We start from the raw sequence: 23,342 nt of genomic DNA, 5'->3' as shown, positions 1-23,342 counted from the left end.
CACTCTCGGTTATCATTTCCGTTGTAAATTTTCACATTCCCGCCATCATCGCACGGCGTTGCGACGCGTAGAGTGCGGGTCCCGCTGTCAACAACATACGTACCGGAGAGCAGGCGAATGCCGGCTAAACAAACTTTATGCCCTGCGCGGACCTACGGAAACGATACTGTGATTTAAAAGTTTCGAGACGAGCACATATCACCGACAGGTAAAGAACCGCGACGATGTAATCAAACTGTGACAGATTTCATCACCAAATTACAGGCAGGTAAATTAGCCAGTTAGCTAACGTTAGCTCCCGCTAGCCGATTTGCTAACGTCGGCCTCATCCATCCATTCAGCATCTGCAGATGAAGGGGCGACATTACCAGCATCCCGGACACTCTGCTTCGCTCCAGTGTCACCCTGGCCGGCTCTTAGTAACTTTGCTGGTCTTGCGCACGTATGTGACTGTTCGTCTTGTCAGAATAAAGCTAGGAGGAAGGTCGTGCACCTAGTAAGCTCGTCTGTGCTGCCGCGGAATAGATTGGCCACTGGGCTAGTTTGGTGGCTAACGCAAACCAGGCTTCATTGGTTCTTCACGGAACCGCTAGCCAGCTAACATAAGTGTCGTGAGTGTCCCCACTTTGTGATACTCTCGCTCCTGGAAGGCGAAATGTGTGTCATCCATGTTTAAATAGGCCGTTTAACATTTAGTGCCCGTGTTGTTGTGCTGCGTTGCCCGTGCTTGACTTGGGAGTTTGTTGTGACTTTCAACAAGCCCTCAGTGGTGAAGCGTTGGCCGCACCGGGATAACTTCATTGCAATATTTATTGTTTTTTTTTGGCCGAGTACGTTAGCACGAACTTCCAATTTGCAGGTGCTTTGGGATTTTAATAAATCACGCAATACTCGTGCTGATCATTCCTTTCAAATCGGTACTTTAACGTCATTTCTCTATGGAGCAATGGCAGCAGGGACGGATGATCGGTGGCAGTGATGTGGTTTAAACATGACATTTATAAACCACTCTATGTAGACTAGACAGAGAGTGGTTTATAAATAGCACACTGTAGTTGTAATGACAGACTTTATTTAATTTCCCCTCTTGTTTAGGTTTTGTTTGATCCTGTTAGATTTAAGTCCCTGCCTCCGAAGTGCACCAACTGGATAGTAAGCCATGGCAACCACAGTGCCTAAACTCTCCAGCGGTGGCGCAGTCAAGATCCGCTTTACCAGCATAGACCTGGGCACCACCAGATGGAAAGAAGGAACTTTTGAGATTCTGGAAAAGGACAATAAGGTCAACCTCTGTCTAAGATTCAGCTGTGGCGGAGCTTCCAAAACTTTCCAGGTATTGTTCAATTTGTTAGCTTTGCACTTATTCAATAATGGCTGTAACCGCTTAAAACACTGATTTGGATTCAGAAGAATTTGTTATATTTTGTCAATTCCAAGGATGATAAAATGCAAGTAAGGAGCACACCACAAAGACTAGATGCTCCACCTATGACTATTTCCACCAACGAACACACATTTTTTAAAGTGTTGGCGCAGTCATGAAAGATGAGTTAGGAATTTTACAGACTGAAGGTCTGAAATGTTGTTTTTTGCTTGCTGTCTTGACAGTCAGAAAGGAGTACACATTGAACAACTGAGTAAAAACAGAGGACATCACACTGAACGTGTACTGTGGTTGACTGTGTAGAGCCGCTTTTCTAGACAAAGTTCTGTAAGAAACCTTGCACATGATTGTACAAAACACAAAATGAGCAAAACATTTGAGAAAGTGCTACATTTGGGGTTTATCTCATTTGATGAGGATCGTGCCCCGTTTACAAGGCTCAGTCCTTACTTCCTGGTTCAAATCCAGCCTACGGCCCTTTGCTGCATGTCGCCCCATATCTCTTCGTCTTTCCCCACTCTGTCCACTGTCCTCTCATATAAAGGGCAAAACATGCCCCAAAATATATTTTAAAAATTGCTGGATGAGAGGGAGCTGGAGGAAAGATGACTTTTAAAGGCCTAATACACTTTTATACCAGGTTTGTTACATGTCACGCAGTGAGATTAGTGTGAGAAAGTGTGGGAATCGCTGCTGTAGTGCATATTTAGAACCAGACTGGGTTGATCAAGGATCCTCCTGACGTTATGCTCTGTCCTCGTCAATTTTCCTCTGTTCAAGATATTATTAGCTTGAGGAAAAATATTATTCATTTAAGTAGTTAATTGGTAGAAGAGTTGGTGTATAGTTATAATCTAAGCAAAAATAATTTCACAATAACACTTATGGGCTAATAAAGGATGCAGAGGTGATTTTATTTATAGGAAAAACTTACAAAAGAAATAAATGAAGCTGCAATCGATAAATTAATTTGACTTTCTTGTATTTTTGCCCTCAGCTGAACCAAAATGTGAAGAGCATCAACCAGTATTCAAACCGAATTATTCTGACTTTGAAAGACAGCAGTGTCATCACCCTGGATAAGATGCCCCAGACGTTGGCTCAGAAGACTAAGGAATACCTGGACAAGCTGAAGGGAAAGACAAGTAATTACACCACTTAAGACGCTTTATTAAAGGTCCACAGAACGATAGAGTGAACGATGGAAGCTAAAGGAACATGATTCCTTATTTGGGATCATATGGTTTAGCGTATCCACTGATTGTTTTGCAGAGTGTAAAGTCAGTTGTATTTCTCAAGGTTGAATTGTTACAGATTGACACAGTTTCAGGACAGAATTTCTCACACTCAAGCTTTGTGTGGTGATCATTAATACATTCCAGGCATACATTTCTTCAATCTCAACGGAGCATATCAAATCGTTTATTGTCATATACACAATCAGCCAATGTCTTGTGAAATTTGTTGTCTACATTTAACCCATCCTAAGTATAAAGAGCAGTCGCGGAGGATATTTTATGCACGGACCAGGTAAAGTAGCAGTGAACACACAGGGTGTAGATGTTGGTTTCAGTTGTTTGAGAAGCCGACGTGCTGCTGTGATAACGGATGGGTTTTACAATCATGATGCCGGTGATGTCTGTCAGCCATCGCCGATTTTAAGCCAGGGCCTTGGTCCAGTCAGGACACAAATCCAGAACCCTCTTGCTGTGACGAGTCGTATATCAAATCTTGCATAAAGCAGTAATGTCAGCGGTCACACTGAGCCAGAAAGCAGCCTGCTACACAACACGAGCCACAGACTCTGATCGACAACCACGTTAGCTTTCCTGCTAGAGTCTTCTTCTTATTAACTTACAAACATGAAGACACGTCTTGTCCTGCACCGTAGGGTTTACGACCAAATAAACATTCAGTGGCGAAAAGTGCACAGCGAGACAACAGAATGTAAAGTTATCTGCAAGTATCACTTCAGTCCAGTTAGTAGGGGCGGGGGATTCTTTCTTGAGAGATTATGTCTCGATGCAGAAAAGTCGATATTAAAAAAATAAAATTAAACCTTGTTTAAAATTTTCAAAATAACAATCATATACAGTAATGTTGTAGGCAGGTGTGGAAAAATCAATGACATGTCAATAGATTATGTTTATCAATTACCAAAAATACAAAGTGAGTAAAAAAAAAAAAACAAATCTAAATCAAATCAATATTTGGTGTGACCACTCTTTGCCTTCAAAACAGCATCAGTTGTCCTAGATGCTCTTGCACATAGTGTTTGAAGGAACTCGGCATGTAGGTTGGCCCAAAACTCCCCCCAGTTCATCTGTGGATTTGGACAGCCTCAGTTCATAAGTTGGTCTCAACTTCTGGGCACGGACAAATTAATGACCTCTACATTTTTAAAAATGTTTTTTAGTTTTTACTGTCAGGAGGGTAGCTAGTGTTTTTTGAGGGCGTGTCGGACTAGCCGCTAGAGGCTCGTGCAGACTTCAGCGTGGGCAGATCGATGTGCTGTTCACACTACACAACTTGCTGTCTTGTGACGGGAGTCTTGAAGTCATTTTGGCGTTCACACTAGGCGACTGCTCGGTGACAGGAGGTCTCGCACCACACGAGCTGACAGCTTGTGTGGTGGGATCGTCTGAGCTACAGAGAGCTGGAGGGAGTAAAAAGTGTTTTGCGGTGAAAAAGTAGCTGCCTGCTCTCATTGGCTGAATTTGGATGTCGAGTCGGCCGACTCCTACAGATATTTGGCGTGCTAGATATCTGGCTGGCACCTGCGATGTGTCGGCGATGCTTCCGGGAGCTGTTTTGATACGTCGTTGAGTAGTTCACAAATAACAACTAGTGACCGCTGAACAATCGCTGATTTCCCCACGATCACAGCCTGTCGGTGGCCGAGCTCTCCGACCGGCAAAACAGGTTAAAAATCGTGTAGTGTGAACTAGGCTTAGGCGAGCATTGTGACGCGTGTTTTCTTCTGGCGTCACAAGAAAGCGGAAGAAAAGGCTGGACTACAAACGAGCCGTTTTCAGGCAGTTCAGAGTTTTCTGTGGGACATGGGAACTCCCTTTGGGCTGGACTTTAGGCTTTTTCACTTTGCAAACCTGTTACAGCACAAAAAAGGTTTATAACTCAATAAAGGAGAGGGGAAAGCAGAATATGACCTCTTTAATGCAAAACGTTATAATTTGTTTTTGTGAGAAGGAAATTCATAACTGAACAGTTCAAAAAATCATTTAATTCACATGCTTTGTCCTGAGGTCTTATTCTTTGTTAATTTTGCAGTTTTAAAATCATCCCATGGAAGTGCAAACTTCAGTGTGCTTGGGAACCGCTCAATGAAAAATGAGACTAGTCCGACGGGGGAGAGACAGGTGAGCAAGAACACAAAAACTTTTATTTTAACTTAAAAATGTTTAGACATCGTCATTTTACATTTCACTTAAAATATCCAGACTCCTAACATCTTCCAGACAACACCGAGGCGGCAGAGTGCAGAAGGTCGGGAGGACACAACACAGCGGAAGCCTCTGGGTAGCCCGAGTAGAGCTGCCTCCACTCCCACTCGCACTGGACTCTCTGAGAATAGGTATGAAGGACGTTCATGTTTGCTATGCAAAAGGAGAACTTTGACACATGTCATTTTTTAGATGTAATGTTTTTGGTTTTGTTTCCAGTTTGGGCTTGGGAGACATGAATTGTCCTGTGTCACTGTTTTTCAGGAGTGAGAAGAGAAAGAGACTCCTTAACTCTGAAAGTGACCTGACTGAGGACTACCCCAAGGAAAATGACTCCTCAAGGTAAAAGCAACAAGCCTCACTACTCAGACTCAACTGATAGTAAAGTTATTTTTGCTATACCAAAACATAGACTAAAGTATCTCACTGGTGTATTTAAGTAGAGCCTAACCAAGCAGTTTTGGTGCCTAAACCAAACACTGTGTTTGAAAGAATTCGGTTAGCTGTAGGAAAAGATGATGGTTTCGGTTAAAACATCAAACAGTCATCATTAACTTTCAGGGTCACACAGGAAACTTGATCTCCCATGTGAAAGGCCTGTAGCTGACACATTCATCCACCAACCTGCTCCCTTTGTGGGCTCTTCATACTATGTCACCTGACTTTAAAGCCTTTCTTTTGTTGCTAATGAATTTTTCCTGACTACTAACTTGTCACCCTCTATTGGCCAGCCGCCCCTGGTGTTATGGCCATCACTGGCGAAATTTAAATCTGTAGATTGTTGGTCAAAGTACATACAAAGATAGTGTGTTATCTTTTTACAAATTCTTCCACTATTTCCACAGTCAGATAACATCCATAAAACATTTACACATTTTTTTAGCAACAACAAGGCCACTTCGGATCCATCCAGGAAGTTTCTACTGAGCTGCAAAGAGAAGCTGAAGCAGGCAGAAGAAAACAGGAGCTCAGGTAAACGTCTACACAACTCTGTACACTGCTGGTTATGTCTTCAGTAACTTAAATTCTCCTTGCATCCTAAATGTACCTATTTACATCCATAACTCTTGGAAATTTTAGAGAAGTTTGTGTAACTACCCTTTGCAAATTCTGCGACAATGAACAGGATGATATAGGAAGTTAACGTGTATATTCAAACTCTTCCTTACCCGCAGCGCCACTGGGTTCAACTCCCCTTCAGCCAACGTCATTCTACGGTAGCCGCTCTGTGACTAAAGACTACAGCCAGAGCCACTCTTTCCTGGACAGGTTAGTTTCGTTAGTGGACACCTGGCGGGAAAAATGTTAAAAGCAAGGGGTCGGCACACATCTGCTTCTTCATACAAGGATACTCGAGCAGTGCAGTGAAACATAATTCTGCCGTCTCCTTTTCATCTAGCAGTAGAATAGTGTCACTTTATTGCACATGTTTATTTTACGGGTATACAGTTTTGGCTAATGATTGTTGCTGGGATTTGTAGTTTCAAAATCTGATCTGAAGAATCGGTCCTTATGAGGCCAGTGATTCACATCAGTATAATCTTAAAATCCCCCCCCAGGCCATCCAGTACAGCACAGACCACCACAGCCAAGAGAAGCCTCATGCTGCCTAATCACTCAACTCCCTTCAAGAAGGTACGCCCCTCTCTGGACTACGGTGGCTGGAACAAGCAGAGGCCTTCCACTCTGGCCCAGCCCCAGCCCCCACTACAAGGGTAAGAAGAAGCCAGATGGGCTCATCCACACTACTCCGTTTTAGTTTAAAAACAAGAGTTTTAAAACGGATACGATCTCCGTCCACAGCAGCGTTTTAGCTGCGAATCGGAGTTGATCTCCGTCTACATTAAAACGCACATCTAGCGGCCGTTCACGTACACTGGGCGTGCGCATGTTGGTGTAAACATGAAGCAGATGGTCTGATCCGTAGTTACAGAAGATTTGGCGTAAGAATAAAGTACTACGGAGGAAGAACCGCACCAGATTTTATTTTGCATGGACCAATAACGAGCTGGGACTGTTACTGTGACACGGGAGTTTAAAGCAACTGTGTCGGCGGAAAACAGACTGGAAGTTGTCGCAAAGTAAATACGGCGACATGCACAGTACAAGTGTAGTCTGTAAGTGTTATCTGCAAAATATTTTAACAAAAATACCAAATCAAACACCCTGTCAGTAGCATCGTGTTTCTGCTTTGCAAACGTAGCAAAAGGTCTCCCGTTTTAATTTGAAAACGCAGTAGTGTGGACGGGACCTAAATGTAAACATACACAGTCAGTGTATAAGGCTGGGCCCTAATACAAATGTTTATAAATGTGTGATATAGCAGATGAACCATATTGCCATTCAAATTTTCACTGTTTCTGCTGGTCGCTGCTGACATGTAGTTGACTAGTCGGCAGCAAGGAGTCACTTTGGTGGAAAAAAATCCCAATAGAAAATGCAATTAATCATCTGATCAGTCTAAATACTACCGTGGCTTCCAGCTCCGAAACGTATCTGGGAAACCTCCGGTTTTAATTGACTTTAGCCTGACTCATAACTGCTGACTAAGCTAGGTTTTCACAGTCTGAACCAACTCTATGAAGAGTAGAAGACACCGTAGTAACGTTGCATAAACCGGGACTTTTTATTTGTTTTCTGTGGCAGTGAACACAACACACAGCCTTTCAGTTACAATTATACTGCAACCTGAGCTCATCTATACACTTTATGGTTGACTAAAGCAACGGAACTACTCTCCACACACCGGGGAAGATTCACTTTCACAACAAACCCGCAGACTCCGTCACGCACAGGTTACTCACAAAACCACCTTCCTTACAGGGGAAGGCTAGGCCGGTAACACACAGGTGCAGATAGACTGAGAGGTGGAAGAAGTGTTGAGGTCCAAAACTTAAGCAAAAGTAAATCAAAATTTTCGTAAAGTTATCATTATGCAGTAAAATGTCAGTGTTTTACTATTATATATTTTGATATAATATTACTGCTGCATTAATGTGTATATTGCATTTCACTGCTCTGGATGAGCTCATTTTAACTACTTTATATAATGTTGGGTATTTTATTCTAAAGCAATGCATCATATTCTACAAGATCATTGTGTTTGCAGTATTTGAGTATGTACAGTATGTTATTTTAGACAAAATGTGTGTATCAAGATATATATTGTGACACAGCCTAAAAATATCTTTATCGTGTATGAGCCATATTGCCCAGTCCCAGATTGGATTGCAGAGTCAGAGTCAGTTTTGCTTTTATAATTTACAACATAAACATTTGTAATAACGTGAAAGCCATTTTTTCTGTAAGTCCTGGAAATCTGAGGCGTCCATTGTGTAAATCCTTTGATTCATATATTGCAGATTCTCCAACCTGGGCAACACTTGCTACATGAATGCCATCCTGCAGTCCCTCTTCAGCCTCCCCTCCTTCTCTAATGACATGCTGAGGCAGAGCATCCCATGGAAGAAAGTGCCCATCAATGCATTGCTCAGGTACTACATTAAACTCGGTCTCCCTTCAATCTGCTTGATTCATGATGCCCCCACAATGATTTGCTCATGTGTTTTGTTTGTGACCCCCTTTTTTTCCCCCCATCATAACCTTCTTAAAAGTCTTGCTGCAGTTTAGGGGATACTTGTTGAAAAGTTACAAAGAGAAATGTTTACTTTAGTCTGTTTTGATGTCTTCTTTGACTGCAGGCGTTTTGCTCACCTTATGGTCAAGAAGGACGTGGGCTGTCCAGAAACAAAAAAGGACCTCTTGAGGAAAGTGAAGAGTGCCATTTCCTCCACAGCTGAGCGTTTCTCTGGAAACATGCAAAATGTAAGATCTGCCTCTAGAATCAACAGTTGGACCCGTTGTTGTCTAATGGTGCATGGAAAAAATAAATGAAGTTGCATATGTTTACCAGGATGCTCATGAGTTCCTGAGCCAGTGTTTGGACCAGTTAAAGGACGATGTGGAGAAAATTAACAAGAGCTGGACGAATGAAGCTGCGGCATCCTCGTCGTCCTCTGTGGTGTGTGAGAATGGCCAGGAGGCAACGTCATCAGCACCCAAAGCAGAGCCTGGTGAAGAGGTGGACACCTCCCGCGTCTACACATGTCCTGTGGCTGTCAACATGGAATTTGAGGTGCAGCACACCATCACCTGCAAAGGGTGAGGCCTGTCTCCTGCGTGATCATCTAAATTTACCCAGGCGATCCAAAATTTGTTAGTGGCTCTGGAGAAAATGAATGTTGTGTTGTACCTTCATTTTGTTTTGCAGCTGTGGCGAGGTGGTGACCAAGCGAGAGCAGTTCAATGACTTGTCCATCGACCTACCACGCAGAAAGAAAACCCTCCCACTTCGCTCTATGCAGGATTCTCTGGATCTCTTTTTTAGGGTGAGTCTTTTGCATAAACAGGTCAAAGAATGAAAGATTGATCTTGGACCACATTTGTTAATATTCCTTTTGCAAATAACCCATCCCTACAAAATAACGCTTGAATATGCAGTGATAGGTGCTACTTTTTCCCTTTTGCAGATGGAGGAAATTGAGTATTCGTGTGAAAAGTGCAACGGGAAGACAGCGACTGTTATGCATAAATTCAGCAAACTGCCCAGGTATCTACACAGAGACGACTGAGAGGGAAATACACATGCACCGTGAGAAGTTATCACGCTCATTGCCAAATACTAGAAGTTGAATTCAGAGTTGAGCAGAAGCACACTTCATTTCAAACAAACGCTTAGCTGCTCAGCTACAGCTAGAATCACATCCGGTCTTCCCCGTTAGCATCAAATATAAGACAATCAAGGCCCTGTTATGGGAACAATTCACAACATATGTATTGCAACAGTAGGATGTTAAAATACTTTTTAATAGGGGACAACAATAAATGTATTTCTGCAATACATGTAAGCCTGTTGTGAATTGTCCCCTATTCAGTAGGTTATTACTTGATAGTGGGTCTGACGGAGGTGCGTCTTGTGTCTTGCAGCTGCTGATGTGGTTGCACTGACACAAAGAGCAGAGGACAGAAGCAGCACCCGTAAATGACAGCAAAACAGTGCTGTGGGAATATTTTTTAAACAATGCTAGGAAATCCCTGATTTCTATAAATTGCATCCACATTTTGGCAGATTCCATGATATTCCTCTGTTTACAGTTCGCGTTTAAAATTCTGCGATTCTGTTCGTGTTTTCTGCATCCTGGTGGTAAAAATAGGGTCCTAGACACTTGATAAACAGAGACCAATTACTTTTTGATTTCTGATGGATCTTTTCTCCCCACAGAGTGCTCATCCTACACCTGAAACGGTACAGCTTTAACGCTCAGCTGTCTTTGAACAGCAAGCTGGGCCAGCAGGTGGTGATTCCCCGGTACTTGACCCTGCTGTCCCACTGCACTGAATCCACACGACCCCCTATTAGTCTCGGCTGGAGTTCCCAAGCCTCAATGTAAGACATTTTAAACACCCTCTATAAAGAATAGCTTGTAGAAATTTCACACTGTGGGTAAATACATCCTGAGGTACGAGTCATTCAGCCGGGTTTTGCAGTTGACCTGGATGCATTAGATTTGGCTCCTTCAGCTGAGAGTTGAGATAAATAATTAAGCTTTGTTGTTCTCAAAGGTCCAGAACTCTCAAAACGTCACAGTTGGTCAACTCCTCCACAGCACCTCTCCGGTAAGTACTGCTACTTCTGCAACAGTTTCAAATAAACAGAAAAAGAATGAAGTGTACTTTTTACTTGAGCCACCTTTCTTCCACCTTGGGATTAAAATGTGTTTTGGGTGATCGGATCACATGAAAGTTCAGGTGTAAATGCACCCACTGAGGATGGCTTGTGATCCAATCAGCCTAACCAGCTCTGGAGGTGGTCAGGGACGCATTGTCACCACTGTACACAAGTGTAATTGCAAAAGCATTGTCAATCCACACGCAACAATGATGTGGGCAGAATATAATCTAAACTTTGATGGCGCAAATAAGCAGTGTGTCCATACAGAGCGCTGTTCATTTAACATGCTCATGTTTTTTGGTGAACTGAATGTATCCGTTTCTGAACATTTGGGGTGGAAATCGCAGGGTACCTCACGATACGATATATGGCTCACGATAACGATACGATACAGCAATTCTGCGATAATCAATGTATCGCTTGACAATCCTTTAAGTGACACATCACAATATCTAACTATTAACACAAAGTTTACTATTTATTTGCTGCAAATCCAAACTGTTAGAAAACAGCACAATTCTGCTCCGTCTGTAAATAAAACTACAGAGCAGCTATGAAAAATTATTATCAAAACATTTGTCCATAAAATGCAAATTCACTGAATGTTTTACTGCGAATAAAAATTGCTGTGTACAACCTAAGTCTAATCACATTATATTAATAACTGTTCGGTGACACAGCGTTGTGCTGCCCTTTCTCTTCCTGCTGATAGCTGTATTTTTAGGCCACTGGGAATTTTGAGTTTGAGTTTTGACCCTCTGGGGTTGCTGTAGCTGGTCTGTTTGGCGTGCAGAAGCAGCAGATCAAGACAGTGCTCACACAGAGCTCAGGAAACATGTACTTTAAGTATTTGCACAGTGTGTCACTCAGGATGTTCAGCATGTGAAGCAAAATGTGTAGTTTATATTAAGATTGTATTTTCGCAATTGCGATGCTAATGTCCGTTAGCATGTTAATGGAGATTCCTATTATATGTTAGCATTGAGCTAACTGTCAAAGCACTATTTTTTTATTATTATATATTAATATGTATGAATATGATGGGCTGGAATATCGATACAGCCTCATGGAAAAATGTACAACGATATATTGCCGTATCGATTTATTGTCACACCCCTAGAGAACATGAAGTCGCACACTGTTGACTTCGTCTAAACTACTAAAATACTGGGAAGGTCAACACATTATGAAGAAAGGCAGCACAAGGAAATTATGCTGAGCTGTTACATCGGCGTGATGGAGGAAAACATGGGTGTATAATCCACGGTGGAAAGCCGGCTTAGAGACGGTTCAGAAAATTATTATACACTTTAGTTTTTTTTTTCGACCTAACATGAACGAGGGGAAGATGTGACGTTCAGTTGTTTGAGCATCTCAATGTGGACACTGGAGACGCACATTAAAACCAGGTGTAAATGTTATCAGGTTAAAATAATATCTATCTGGAAACAAGACGCTTTTTAATGACAGGGGGTCTTAGATTTTCTTCTCTAAGTGTGCTGCAACTAGGTTTTTCACTGTTTGCTTATAAATGTAATCACTGTGCATGCAGAAGGATTGGAGGGAAAGTGGCCAGCTCTAGCTGCACCTCTATCCTCCTGGACTCTGACTGTGAAGAAGAAACTACCAGAAAGGTGAGCGCGAGCCGCAAGCGACGCCTTAGCAGCTGTCTGCCTGACGATGATGACCGACCGGAAGAGGTGAGCGTTTGCTACAGACCCTAACGATTATGATTCAGCCTTTTTGTCCCTGTTGCTGTTTTTTTTCATGCTGTTTTACATGTGTGTTTTTTAGCGGGGAGCAGCAATAGATTCAGCAGACTTCAGTGGCATAAATGATGAGGAAATGCTGGCAGCCGTCCTGGAGATGAGTCGTCAAGAGGCCGGGCTGTCAGCTCCACCCTCCCTGGAGGATGAGCCAACCAGCAGCCCTGACACAGGCTTTGGGGACACAGATGCCCATGACCTGGCCTATCATACTGATCTGCTGGAGACAGACATCAAACAGCCTGCAGGTAGTCCAACTTCATGAGGTGAAGACATTCAGTAGATGAGTTTTCTACAGGGGGCAATCAATTTTTACTTTAGTCTAAGCATAATGAAATATATTGACGCTCTGCATCGGTCGGTTGTCTTGCTAGCACACGCTGCTTGGAATCAGTGTGGCTTTCTGCATTTACACAAACACTCAGGTAACATTGTCATTAAGTATTAAGTGAACAGGCTTGTGTGTCTGTTGATCTGGTGTAGATGTGCTGGATTCACTGGACTTGACAATGGATGAGAACAAGGAGAACCAGACTCCAGAAGGTGTGCAGCAGCAGGGGGAACTGGACTGGGTCCAGCAGTACAGTCTGGATCAGGAGAGGGAAGAACAGGAGCTGCAGCAGGCGCTGGCCCAGAGCCTCCAGGAGCATGTAAGCTCAGCTGCCATGTGAAACCTGCTGTACACTCGTTTGCATAGGCAGAGTTGGAGAGAGGAGTTTGTTGTGCTAGCAGTTCCTCTACGTACACAACAAACTCCTCTTCCTTATTTCCACCGTCGTCTTCCTGCAGCGACACACCGGGATCCTTTCTGTGATGTTGTCAGACACCTCGAATAACAGTCCAGGGCTCAACGTTAAACTTTTTTGCAGCTCCCGGCTCCACCGGGTCAGTTGGTTTGAAACTTACTGGCCCCAATACAATTTTTACTGTCCCTCCCTCCCAAAATTACATTGTGTTACAACAAAACCAAAGACTTATAAGTTATGTTATACTGTTAACATGTTTAAGCGGTTTTTAAATACATCCTGGATATAAAAACACTCAAATGTAATCACAGTTAAAATTATAAAAAAAATAAAAAGGTTAACACAGAGCAGCGGATACAGGTCGCCATGGTAGCAACCTGTCAATCACAAGGTAGTTCCGCCCAAAAGCATAAGCTGCATTATCGTCTATTTCCCCTCTAAACGGGATCATAATTTACTAAATGAACATCATGCTGTGTTGAAGAAGACTTGAAACTAGCGACTGAGACCATAAACTCATCAGGAAAGTGTTTACTGAGGGAATAAATCAGCTGACAAGTAGAAACACTTTAACATTATTTCTAATGGTACCGGACTTCTTTTTGCAACCAGCAGACTCGCCCCCTGCTGGCCGGTGGAGAGAATGCAGGTTTGGGTTCCGTCTGCAAGGTTTCACTTTCAGACCCAGACGTTGCCGTTTGATTGAGATTAGAGAAATGACATTTGACAACCGCTCGTCACGTAACTACAGATCTGACAACGGTGCGCTCCATGAGCTCCAAAACAGCTGCAGGATGTTGAGTTTCTGATTTATTTTTTTTAAATGCTAATGTTTTCATTGCTAGTTCAGCTGTCCTGACGTTACTTTTCACTGGCCCTGGCCCCTGGCCACCTTTTTGTACCTACGAGTCATTTTGACACCAAAATATGTGAAAATGGGGCCCCGAGTTTAAAAACGCTGAAAATATCCTTTAATGACGAGTGTTGAGTCTGAGCTGGTGTTACATTACAATAGTCCTCTTTTATAATTTTCTAAATATCATTGATCTCACTGAAGCATGCAGTTAATGAGCAAGCAGACGTGACCTAAGTGAAAATGCAATGCTGAAATATCTTATGCTAAATCTCAATAATGTAATGCGTTGTCTTCACCTCTCCCCGTACAGGAGGCCCAAGAGATGAGAGAGGATGATGATCTGAAGAGGGCCACTGAGCTCAGTTTGCAAGGTATGAAGCAAGATGAACTGAACGTTGAGTAGCTGGCTCTTGAAATTCGTGAGTCCTGATCATCACTCAAAATCACTGAGCATCTCTGGTGAAGTAGTGTGTGTGTGTGTGTGTGTGTGCTAAAGTAGTTTCTTATTTCACTTTGGCGTTTCTTTTTCATAAAGCCTTGAGAAATGAAGGTCTCTCACTCTGCTCTTGCTCAGCGTCACAATATATTCATCCTACTAACGTTTCTGTCCCTCTGGACTAGGGTTGGGTATCATTCAATATTTTACGATACCAGTACCAAAACCAGCACCCTTAAAGTCATACAGATACCAGGAAAGTACTTCATTCTATACCTTGCATAAAATGCTTGATTTGGTAGCCTATTATTATTTTTATTGTTTTTATCGACAAGCAAGGTTATCTTTTTTATTTTTTTCTTGTGACAAATAACTTACATAAAAGTATTGGGAAACTGTATCGCTCCTCATCCTAATTAGTTCTCCTCACGGGTAAGATTATACAGGGAAAGACTACAGCTTGGGAGTTTTTTATATTTGAATGAGAGAGGAGGAGAGAAATAGTTTAGTGACCAAATAAGTTGTGATCAATAAACTGAATTGAAAGAGAGTGAGTCACAAACCTCCAAAAACGACAGTCACAGGTATAAAACGAGTAAGGAGTTTGTTTAAACAAGTCACTAAACTAAAGACTTACAAAAAGAGTAAAGAGAGGCTGCACGTCCAGCCAATCAAACCGACTACACCTGAAGCAGCCGCAGCCGGAGGCTCCGTCAGTAAAATCAGCTGATCGCTGCTGCGCCACAAAAGCCTTTAACTGATGTGATGGATCGCAGCGATCGATCAGTGACAAGTGATGTGAACAGCAAATAAAAATGTCCAGAGAAGTGTTAAATGACACCAGAACATGAAACCAACGGAAAGCCAAGCTTGTGGTGAGAAACTGGCAACAGTGACGAACGCGTCTGAGACGCAGCCGAAGGTGAGCGGCTGTTAAAATCAGCGCAAACTGAGCGCGTGCAGCCTTTTTTATACAGGTGCAGGCACATAAGCGAAAAAGACATGTTCTTCTCTATTTTGTTGTGTTGCTTGTGTGTTTGGCTGCAAATAAAACCATACAAAAGCAATTTTTTTGCCACAATATGGTTACAAAAAGTGTCAACTGAAGTTCTGGTTTGTCTGGTTTCTACTCGATACCTTAAAGATTTCGAGTTGCGATACTGTTCCCTACTCTGGAGCTTCTTCAAAAGTGTTTTAAACTATTCTTACAACACAACTTAAATAGATGATGCTCCGTCCATTCTGTGTGCACAGGTCTGGGATAGTTATTCTCCTGTGGGAGTGTCTCTCAGTAATTGACAACAACATGTGTAAAACCTGTTCCATTATATTCCACATATAAGAAGAAGAAAAGAAACAGGAACAAGTGAGACAACGTGTCACAAAGTCTATTGTGATGCCGAGCAAGAGCAGAGTGTAAGAGTGTTTGTTTCTCTAGACCCTTTCCAACACTCACCAGCACCTGAGGCAGCTGGATGTGCGAGTATCTCCTTTTATTCACACAAACAAAAGACCCCAGGTTGACCACATCACGGCAAAGTGAAACTCAGCATCACTTGCTTCTCAACATCACATGATGACGCTGTTCAATCAGACTCACTGTGCTGTGAAAAATGCTGAACCTGTATCAATACCTCACCTTGTCACCCAACAGAGTTTAACAACTCTCTGCCTGAGCTGCTGTGCTCAGATGATGATTCTGGCAACGAGGATGTGCTGGACATGGAGTACACTGAAGCAGAGGCTGAGAACCTGAAGAGGAACGCTGAGGTACTTGACATCCTGCTGCCAGATGTCTGCCTTGTAATTTTGAACAAATAGTAGAGCAGTCTAACTCATGAGTAAAAAGAGTTCACAATAAACTAAAAAGCAACTATTAAGCACTACAAAACACTGAAGTGAAAGTCCTCATTGTACAAAAGAAGCAGTCCGGCTTAACATTTCTCATGAACCACTTTGATTCATCAGAACCTGCTAATAAACGTTGTGATCCACAGAGCGGAGACTTGGCCAACTCTTTCAGACTCATCAGTGTCGTCAGTCACATTGGGAGCAGCTCCTCCTCTGGTGAGCACCTGTGTGTGTATTTGTGTCTCCGTTCGTAGTGTAGATAAATCCTGTATCAACATTTATGCAACTTAATGCCCTTCTGCAAAACAGCACGTCAAAGCCATTAGAGGTGTCAGACTGAATGTTGGCGTGTAAAGCCCGACCAGGAGAGTGCCAGGATTTAAGTGCTGTGTTACTGTGTATTCAGACCAAACGTGAATTTAATCCTTGCGGGGGTTTTATCGCTGGACTAACTGCCAAGTGTTCACACACACAACGCTATAACGCAAATAAACACAACCCGCGGATACTACAGCTGTATGAACATAAAGTAAACATGTTGCTGTGATTTAATTGCAATAAAAGGATCAAACTGAAACCGAAATAACTAAAACATGATGCAGATTTGTTAAACATATGAATTGACTGAATCAGGGCTATGCTAACCTGTTCACAGTAAAGTACAACAGCAGCTGGAATAAAGCTGATTTAATAAAAGCAGTTTACTCTGAGCTCCTCCCGCGAGTAAACGGCGTAGTTGTCAGAGCAGAATCCAGACCGATTACGGGGGTTTATTTGTCCCAATGCGCTGTCCTCAACTTCTCCCCTGAGTTTAGCAGCCCTCCGTCGGCTAGCGGCATTTCAATCCCTCGCTCTGCCTGGTGCTCTCCAAACAACGCTTTGAAACCCTCGGTGACGTCTGGAAAATCAACGCTGATAGGCTATCGCAACTCACGCGAAAGCCTCAAAGTGGGAGATCTACAAGTGACAATAGACACTAGTAACCGTGGCAATAAAAACTACCTGAACAGAGTTCACGAATAGTGAATCAATACAAGAGAATTGTAAGAAGAGCACAGGGACGTGCATGTTAGGTCTTTATAAGAGGAAGTGTTCTGGGAAGAGAGGACTTCTTTTCTTGAAGTCAGAGAGGGGCGCCCCCGCTCTGATGGCGTGCAGCAGCTCGTTCCACCATCGTGGCGTCACAGATGACAACAGGGACTAAGATTGCTTTGTGTGAAGGGCGGCAGAGCCAGATGGTGTTTGTTGGAGGAGCGCAGCGGCGAGAGAAATACACTGACATGATATTTACACTTATAGTCATTTAAATAGTCACAGTTTACTACAAGTTGTTTGATGATCCAATAGATTCATACCTGCTGCCTCCACTCTGCACAACATTTAGCAGGCCAGTGAAATCGCCTGGTATTGTCTTAGGTTGTAATGACAACGCTTGATTTATACTCCTGCTTAGGGGCTACGTGCGTAGCCAGCCATCTATACATCTGTCATTCTGCAATTACACCCCCAGACGCTAGTCGGCGTTAGCGCTACCGCGTCCACTGTGTTGACTTTTGCCAGGCGAGCAGGCTAACTTCCGGTTTAGCGCTCCGCTAACGTGAATGGGGGTAAAATTGTATACGCGCGGCTGGTGAAGCCTTTTCAAATGTTACTGACCGAGTGGATCACATTCTGATTTCACTCGGGTTGTGACGGTCAAATATATCGATCCACTGTCCGTTTTGGCCACTAGTAAAAGTTACTACAAAGCACGGTCACTTCCTGTCGGCTCCGAGGCGTTGCGAGGCTACCCAGCAGACCAATTACAATGCTTACAGTCCGCGTCGCCTTGACGTGTAGTTACATTTTTGAGAGGTGCGCGTCAGGTGATTTGACGCAGAAGTATAAATGACACTTTAGGCATACCATGGCACATCACTGCCTGTCCTCACATTCATTATTATCTTTTCCACACTAGGCCATTACATCAGCGACGTGTATGACATGAAGAAGCAGTCGTGGCTGACCTACAATGACCTGGACGTGTCACGCACACAGGAAGCGGCGGTCCAGCGGGACCGTGACCGCAGTGGATACATCTTCTTCTACATGCACAAGTGAGTGTAGCAACATTTATGGCCACAATGAAACTGCTGGATCCTGACCAGCCTCCTTGACCCAATGTGGCAGGGATTTTTATTTTAATTGTTTTTGCCGAGGCCGCATTTGCTTTCGTGTTGGATAAATTGTGATTCCTATAAAAGGATAAAGGTGAATATTTATGCAATGCAAAAATATTTTGTAATTTCAGTGAGTCACCGCACCAAACACAGCATACTGGATTACGTTTAGCAGTATTTGTGTGTTCCCGCCAGAGGACATTACGTGAGCGAGTTGGCCGACACGTTGTCTTGTGTTTCCGCAGGGATGTGTTTGAGCAGCTGTCTGAAATGGAGAGATCTGGAGCGAGCGCCACTTCAGAGGCAGGAAGGAACATCCTGCAGCCCCTCTGAGCGCTACAGCTTTGCTCAGCCGCTGACAAACACACATCCACAGCTGAACCCTGGTAGATTGAGCTCTCCTCTGAACATTCAACGTTGAGTACTACTGATTGCCGTCCTTTTTTTTTTGGTCGTCTTCAGGCACTTTTCCTCGACAAATCACTAAATGCCGACACAGGCGCTCAACTGTCTAGACTCTTTAAGATAGCAGAAATGCAGATACAAATGTTCAGTGGATCAAATTTTACCTCCCTTGTTTTTGGGGCTGGAGTTTTTCTTTGCTATGATTTTATCAAACAACTGTTTTGTAAAGGTTTTTTTTTTCCTTTGTTTTCTTGATACACTTGTTTAAAATCTAAAAACTTCAGACTTCCACTTAAAAGCAACTATCGAACACCAGATGCTGCTGGCGCTTCGTGGATTGTATGTTTTGCAGACCCTTTATTTCCCATATGAACTAAATAAAGATATATTCTATGTTGGAGTATAAGCTATTATAGAGGTAGAGGGTTGTTGTATTTAGCGGGTACTTTTGGTGCAATATTTGTGTTCTGGCTCAAACTGGTCAATTCAAATCAGCTTTCTGTCACAATGTGTGTGGATGTTTGCCCAGTTGCTTTTTGTGCTTGACTTATGAACTAATTTGTGTGTGTGGCTGTCTCCTTATTACAGTTTTTTTTTTTTTTTTAACCAGTAAGTTGACTGACTAAGCCTGTTTTTACTGAGCTTTTCTCAGTAGAGCCCACTTTATTATTTTGGGGTTTTGACCTTGTGCCTCCCAAGAAAACTTTTATAAATATGTATACAAGCTTTACTTTGAACGTTGCACAACCTTGTCTTTGAATGTTTGTCAATGTGTAAGTCAGATTTTCCTTTATAAAAAGCCAAGATTTTCTATTTATTGCCGCATAGGGGTGATTTATCTTAATTAGCCCAAATAGAAGTCATTAATACTAGACCACCAGGAAAGCTAGCTATAGCGTAATGTCTTTTATTTTGTCATCCTTAAGGCCAGTATACAGTACTTAACACCGTTAGAGCTCTGCTAACCCTGGTAAACAACTTCCTATCAGGCATGTTTGATTATAGAGTGGAGCAAACTGTTATTTGTGTTCTGGTTCCAATACTAAACACTGGTTGTACAGCTCTTTTTTGTTTGTTTGTTTGTTATCACTGTAAACATTTAAACCCTATTTCAGTGCACCATGAATTGAAAGCATTGAAACACGGTGCTAGCTGGTCATATTCAGACCACACTAAAGGTTTTCCCCACACAATAGAAGAAAATCTATTACAATATAGTATTATAAGACATGGGTAATAAAGGAGCAGTATGGACTGAATATCTTTATAGTTGTTTTTAGGAAGTGTGCATTATTATCAGCTGACTCCTGGAAGTACAGTATTGTTGCACTATGAACAGACACCCAATTATGACAGATCGGTTCTCCTTTTTTATGTTCGCCTTGGATTTCCATTTCTTAAACGTTGCGCTCTCCTGAACATCCTGTCCCTAATGCAGTGTAAAGAGGGTATGATGTATTTGTGAAGTAAAAATGAACAGCTTTTTCTACCCTTCATACACAAATGACTCTTCCTAAAGCAGATTTTAATAAAATATTCCAGTGAAAGTGCACAGACTTTGAATTTGATGTTTGAAAAAGGGTACTGCCAGGTGATTAAAGTCCCGTTGCCCCAGCTTGTGGGACCGTGTCCTTTACGTTTGGTTAGGAAGGAGGGCATGAAAGTGAACAAAACAGTAGTCCCACCTGATAACAGGACTGTGAACAACAATATGAAGCACCATAGTACACGTAGTGAGCAGGTGACCGTCACCTATCCTGACTGCATCGCTTCGTCAGTGGCTCCAGATGTCTCCCTGTGAGTCTGTTGTACTCACTCAGTATGTAGCTTTCCCTCTGCAGCATCTGGAAACAAACAAAAACAGTACATTTTTAAACACCCTATGGTTCTTTACAGTGAGAATATAGCACATTCAGATTCAGAGTACAATGTAATTCAACCATTTCATAGAAACAAGCCATCAAGTCAAACAGATCTAAAACAACGGTGTGAGCAGAGTTTGCCGTTCTGCTATGAACACATTTTACTGATTGCAATACCGAAGAGAGAGTCTGTTTAAAAAAAGGGATGACAGTGGCGTGGAAGTGTTGCTGGAAAAACATTCGTTGATTGGTTTTTGTTTTTGTTCAGCGGTGAGAGATTTCCGTTCACCTCAGTTGTGTTGGGGTGGAGGAGGCACATACAAATAAATGTGGAGTCATAAAAGCTAAACTATCCACGTGTCCACATACCAGTGGAAGCTAAGTGAGGAAACGTCACTTTGTAATTTGGTTGAAGTTTGTTTTTCACATTAAGATTCCAAACCTCAGTCCATTCTTCCTCTGTCTCGTGTCTGTAGCCCAGCAGGTGGCAGATACCATGTGCAGTGACAACCTATAATATGAAGCAAAAGAGGAACAATAAAAGCCAGCTGATGTCAAAGCAACAACAACTATGCACCGTGAAAGAAAATGTCACTGCAAATCTGAACGCTTGACAGTGAACACAGCTGAATGTGAGAAACAAATAATCAACAGGTTGCTTTTCTGAGAGGGGCCACGACTAAGGCTTGCAATCACGGTGTGCAGTGCTGCAGCTACTCACGGTGAGGGCTCCGTGCAGATCTAGGGATTCTTCCTGACACTGCTTCATCAGAAACTCGACCCCCAAGAAAATGTCCCCAAGGTTCAGCTCATCTCTGTGAAGGGGGCAGGGCAGCTTTCCAGGTCTCAGGTCCTAAAACCACAAAATTATCATTTTCAACTGTGATTATTTGAAAAAGGTCCAAACCTAATCATTAATACAGAGTTCTTCCTCAACTCTGGTGACGAAGAACTCCTCCAGGACTCTGAGACCCCCACTGACACTTACCCCCCCCCAAAAAACACACACACCCCTGAACACAATAATGCTCTACTTGATCTGTGTCCATTGCACTAATATTTATTTTATGCTTACTGTTAAATTTTGCACATTGCTTTTTTCCCCATTAGTATTATTTTGTATAACTAAATTTTTGATCTCTTTACTTGATCTATATTTCTATATGTATGTTCTAAAGCACCAATATACCAAGGCAAATTCCTCGTGTGTGAAAACTCACTTGTCACTTTGTGTTGAAAAGTGGTCGGGACATAAGGGCTCAGATTAGAGACACTTAACTCAGGAAACATCACAATACGCCATATAAGGTTCATGAGCACGAGACGAAAAGATCCTTTAAAACATTGTTTTAAAGATTTCCTAAATGCTGAGATAGGCGCAGGAATTTTTGATCATTTAAGACTTAAACTGCATTCTGGTGAGAGTTTCTGCACCAATTTATGGTGGAAATGTTTTTATTTATGTAAAAGGAAATGCAAAATTCAGGTTGCACATTACATTTCAAAATGTATGTAAATAAAACAGAATCTAAGTCAGTGCAGCTCTCAGGCATTTTGTGCTGCTTTCAGATCTGTTTCTGCTGTAGATCAGCTTTTCTCCTGTAATATCATCCCTGCTGAGGCAACACATGCAGGCCTTAATTATTCTTCCCTCCTCTTTTGTCACGTTCACAGGGAGAGAACAGAAAACTTGGCCAAAAAGAAACTGTGTCAGGAAGTTGTTGAAGTTACTAATTGGTGCTGCACGTATTGGGGTAATTTCATAAATCAGTAGCTTGGGGTTTTTTTTTCTGACAATGCACATTTGTTTCTTCTATATTTTAATTACATTGCATGTTTTCTTGATGTGCAAATAAAACTTTCTAAAGGCATTTTCATTTGTTATTTAACTGCAAGCCACATTTCAGAAGGTTTATTATAAATTATGCTTTTAAAAAAGTGGTGGGGACATGTCCCCTGCGTCCCCGGTGTGAATGACACCTATGGTACCCGGCAATAAACCCCATCCTGATTTTACGTCGCTTCCATTATGTTGGCATTTAGTCATATTTACCTCGTAGAATGGAAATGAGAGCACATCCGTAGGCACGTTTTTCTTTCTATATACGTTATTAATTTGCTGAATCCTGCGGTTATCCACGCAAATGATGCCCAGGTCGAATTTCTGCACTCCCAGTATGTGCCTCAGTGTGTCCACGTCCTTGCGCAGCCTGGCGCGGCGAAGAGGCACCACCTTTTGGAGATTCCGCAGTACTACTCCCATTCTGAAATCCGGCGTAAAAAAAAAAACCCCAACGAGACGACTATTTCAAGACAATCTTGAGAAGACATAGGTGAACTTTAAAACCAAGCCGCCTCCTGCCGCGATGAACCTGTGGCGGCAGCGGTAAGTGTGCGGCGAGCGGTGTTCAAGGTGACACCGCGTCCTGTAGTTCGACATGGAGATCCCCGAAACCGACTATGTAAGCTTTCTCTGGATTGTGTCGACATGACAGTAGAGTTAGGATAAGTTAAACATATTCTCTGTAAGTGGCGGCTTTGCCTACTCGCGCAGTGAAACGTGGGCAGTCGCGTTAGCAATGACCGGGGGGACCGATAGATTTGTCGGACCGGAACCGGATGTGGGAGAATATGTTTTGAACTGAACCAAAAAAAAAAGTCAACATCGCAAACAAGCTGTGAAAG

The 23,342-nt window shown here is 42.6% G+C and overlaps 3 protein-coding genes across 4 annotated transcripts in view; 2 read left to right on the top strand and 1 right to left on the bottom strand.

The window, feature by feature from the left end:
- The first annotated feature begins 36 nt into the window (after window positions 1–36).
- usp37 (ubiquitin specific peptidase 37) lies at window positions 37–20,345 on the top strand. 2 transcript variants are annotated; one of them, XM_046054248.1, is made up of 24 exons: window positions 37–208; window positions 1,096–1,333; window positions 2,382–2,529; window positions 4,673–4,761; window positions 4,861–4,976; window positions 5,110–5,187; window positions 5,729–5,817; window positions 6,021–6,114; window positions 6,405–6,560; window positions 8,208–8,339; window positions 8,547–8,670; window positions 8,759–9,006; window positions 9,116–9,233; window positions 9,375–9,454; window positions 10,127–10,291; window positions 10,468–10,521; window positions 12,129–12,276; window positions 12,371–12,590; window positions 12,826–12,992; window positions 14,255–14,315; window positions 16,035–16,150; window positions 16,378–16,447; window positions 18,189–18,327; window positions 18,636–20,345. In XM_046054248.1, the coding sequence occupies exons 2-24, from the start codon at window positions 1,160–1,162 to the stop codon at window positions 18,721–18,723; spliced, it is 2,874 nt and encodes a 957-aa protein (XP_045910204.1). In that variant the 5' UTR covers window positions 37–208; window positions 1,096–1,159; the 3' UTR covers window positions 18,724–20,345. The 2 variants fall into 2 exon arrangements, with proteins under 2 accessions (XP_045910204.1, XP_045910203.1); XM_046054247.1 differs by having other exon boundaries at window positions 4,843–4,976.
- ybey (ybeY metalloendoribonuclease) lies at window positions 20,300–23,260 on the bottom strand. Its single transcript, XM_046054251.1, has 4 exons — window positions 22,711–23,260; window positions 21,379–21,510; window positions 21,100–21,168; window positions 20,300–20,639 (listed from the first exon to the last, which is right to left on the bottom strand). Exons 1-4 carry the CDS (start codon window positions 22,918–22,920, stop codon window positions 20,544–20,546), a joined length of 507 nt encoding a protein of 168 aa, XP_045910207.1. The 5' UTR covers window positions 22,921–23,260; the 3' UTR covers window positions 20,300–20,543.
- The window catches only part of LOC123973888 (minichromosome maintenance complex component 3 associated protein), a 32,541-nt gene continuing 32,227 nt past the window's right edge, over window positions 23,029–23,342 (top strand). Inside the window, exon 1 of the mRNA XM_046054245.1 lies at window positions 23,029–23,342. The gene's annotated coding sequence lies outside the window, so the exon portion shown is untranslated.

The sequence above is a fragment of the Micropterus dolomieu genome, linkage group LG07 (genome assembly GCF_021292245.1).
Source record: "Micropterus dolomieu isolate WLL.071019.BEF.003 ecotype Adirondacks linkage group LG07, ASM2129224v1, whole genome shotgun sequence".
NCBI lineage: Eukaryota > Metazoa > Chordata > Actinopteri > Centrarchiformes > Centrarchidae > Micropterus > Micropterus dolomieu.
This window is presented reverse-complemented; position numbering and strand designations above follow the sequence as displayed.